The sequence below is a fragment of the Sphaeroforma arctica genome (assembly GCF_001186125.1).
Source record: "Sphaeroforma arctica JP610 unplaced genomic scaffold supercont1.6468, whole genome shotgun sequence".
In the NCBI taxonomy this organism is placed as follows: domain Eukaryota; class Ichthyosporea; order Ichthyophonida; genus Sphaeroforma; species Sphaeroforma arctica.
The window spans coordinates 1-1,646 of NW_014034090.1; the positions used below are offsets into that span (position 1 = coordinate 1).

The 1,646-nt window shown below is 43.8% G+C and overlaps 1 protein-coding gene across 1 annotated transcript; it reads left to right on the forward strand.

The window, feature by feature from the left end:
* Positions 1–773: 773 nt before the first annotated feature.
* Positions 774–1,028, forward strand: SARC_15634 (hypothetical protein; the record flags this gene model as incomplete). Its single annotated transcript, XM_014290251.1, has 1 exon — positions 774–1,028. A coding segment is annotated over one exon (255 nt), but the record flags the coding sequence as incomplete, so codon positions are not given.
* Between the last annotated feature and the right edge of the window lie 618 nt (positions 1,029–1,646).

Below are 1,646 nucleotides of genomic sequence, written 5' to 3' on the forward strand. Positions count from 1 at the left end.
GTGTGTGTGTGTGTATGTATATATATATGTATGTATATATATATTTATATTTGTATTTATATTTATCCATATACATGCATATACATGCATATACATGCATATATATATATAAGTATATATATTTTTCCATAGAGAACATTCTAGCGCTTTCTCATCACCTACCCGCACATCCACACACCCGCAGCTGCCGTCTCGGCCGAGAAAGAGGCGAGTGATGAACACATAGCTCAGCTGACGTCAATGGGCTTCACAGCAGCGCAGGCCAAAAAGGCGCTTCAGAGCACAGACCACCATGTGGAACGAGCCGTTGACTGGCTATTCAGTCACAGCGATGAATTACAGGCCATGGACACGGTGGGTGGGGCGATATGATGTGTTCCAAGGGGGAGATAGGGGGATAGCAAAAGATACCTTTCCCATATAATAGACCCCCCTTTTTTTTCTTGTAGAGAGGTGTTATGATGGATGGGATGGGTGTGGGGAGATGTGTTTCCGGGGGAGGGGCATTGCAAATACCTTTTTGTGTTTTATGTTTGGTGGCGTGTTCATAGCCATGGGTACACTGCAGTGCCGTTGCCATGGTTACATCTATATGTTTATATTTCTATCTCTGTTTCTATTTCTTCAAATATATATATATATATATATTTATATTATTTATATAAATATATCTATATCTATATCTGTATCTATATCTATATCTATATATATATATATATGCGTCTCCTGCTTTCTATTATACCAATGTTCCGTTTGAAATCCTCCAACCACAGGCTGCTAGTCCCAGTGAAGTGCCCTCGACCACCAATACAGGACCGGTCCCAGTAGATTTCCCCACAGGTGCACCTCAGTACGAACTGCAGGGCTTTGCGAGCCATATCGGGTCGTCCACTCTGTGCGGTCACTATGTGTGTCATGTGAAGAAAGGCGGACAATATGTGCTATTCAACGACGAGAAAGTGGCTGTGTCCAAGGAACCTCCGCGTTTGTTCGGATACCTATACCTATACCGTCGTGTAGATCTATAAAATACGAAATACCCGACAATGCCGTTCAGTTTGTTTTTTAACATTTTTGCGATGTGTATGTGTATGTGTATGATTGTGCACGCGTAGCATCTGGTTTTAATCCGCATGTCTCAACCCTAAAACCCTAAACCCCTAAACGCAATACTTGTGTTATTGCTCGGCACTTACTGAGGCTCTATGGCTGTGCCTTGTGTGAGTGTGTGTTATTAATATATTATTCGTGTTTTCTCTCTATGGCAGAAAGAATGAATCCTCTACCACCTGAGCCCACTAAATGCGCAGTGAGTGTAGGGTGACCTAACTCTGTAGTGAAACACAGATGGTCTCCTGACCGCTCCCCTCCCTTCAGCCATCGCTTGGTCATCCGTAGTCGTCCGAGGGGCAGTTGACGTACACACATGCGTTGTGATGGGGTCTTGTCACACACTCCTTATCCGCAATACAACGGATAAGAAGGGGTACACAGTAAGCGCAGGGGCAGACCAGATCACATGGTGGGCAGGAAAAGACTGCATATGCTACTGTTGACCGAAACGTGGTTGTTCATATCACAGCTGTGCGTATGTTTGATATACTTCGTGCACTACGACTGTTTGATAGCGACAGGTCTATAATAGG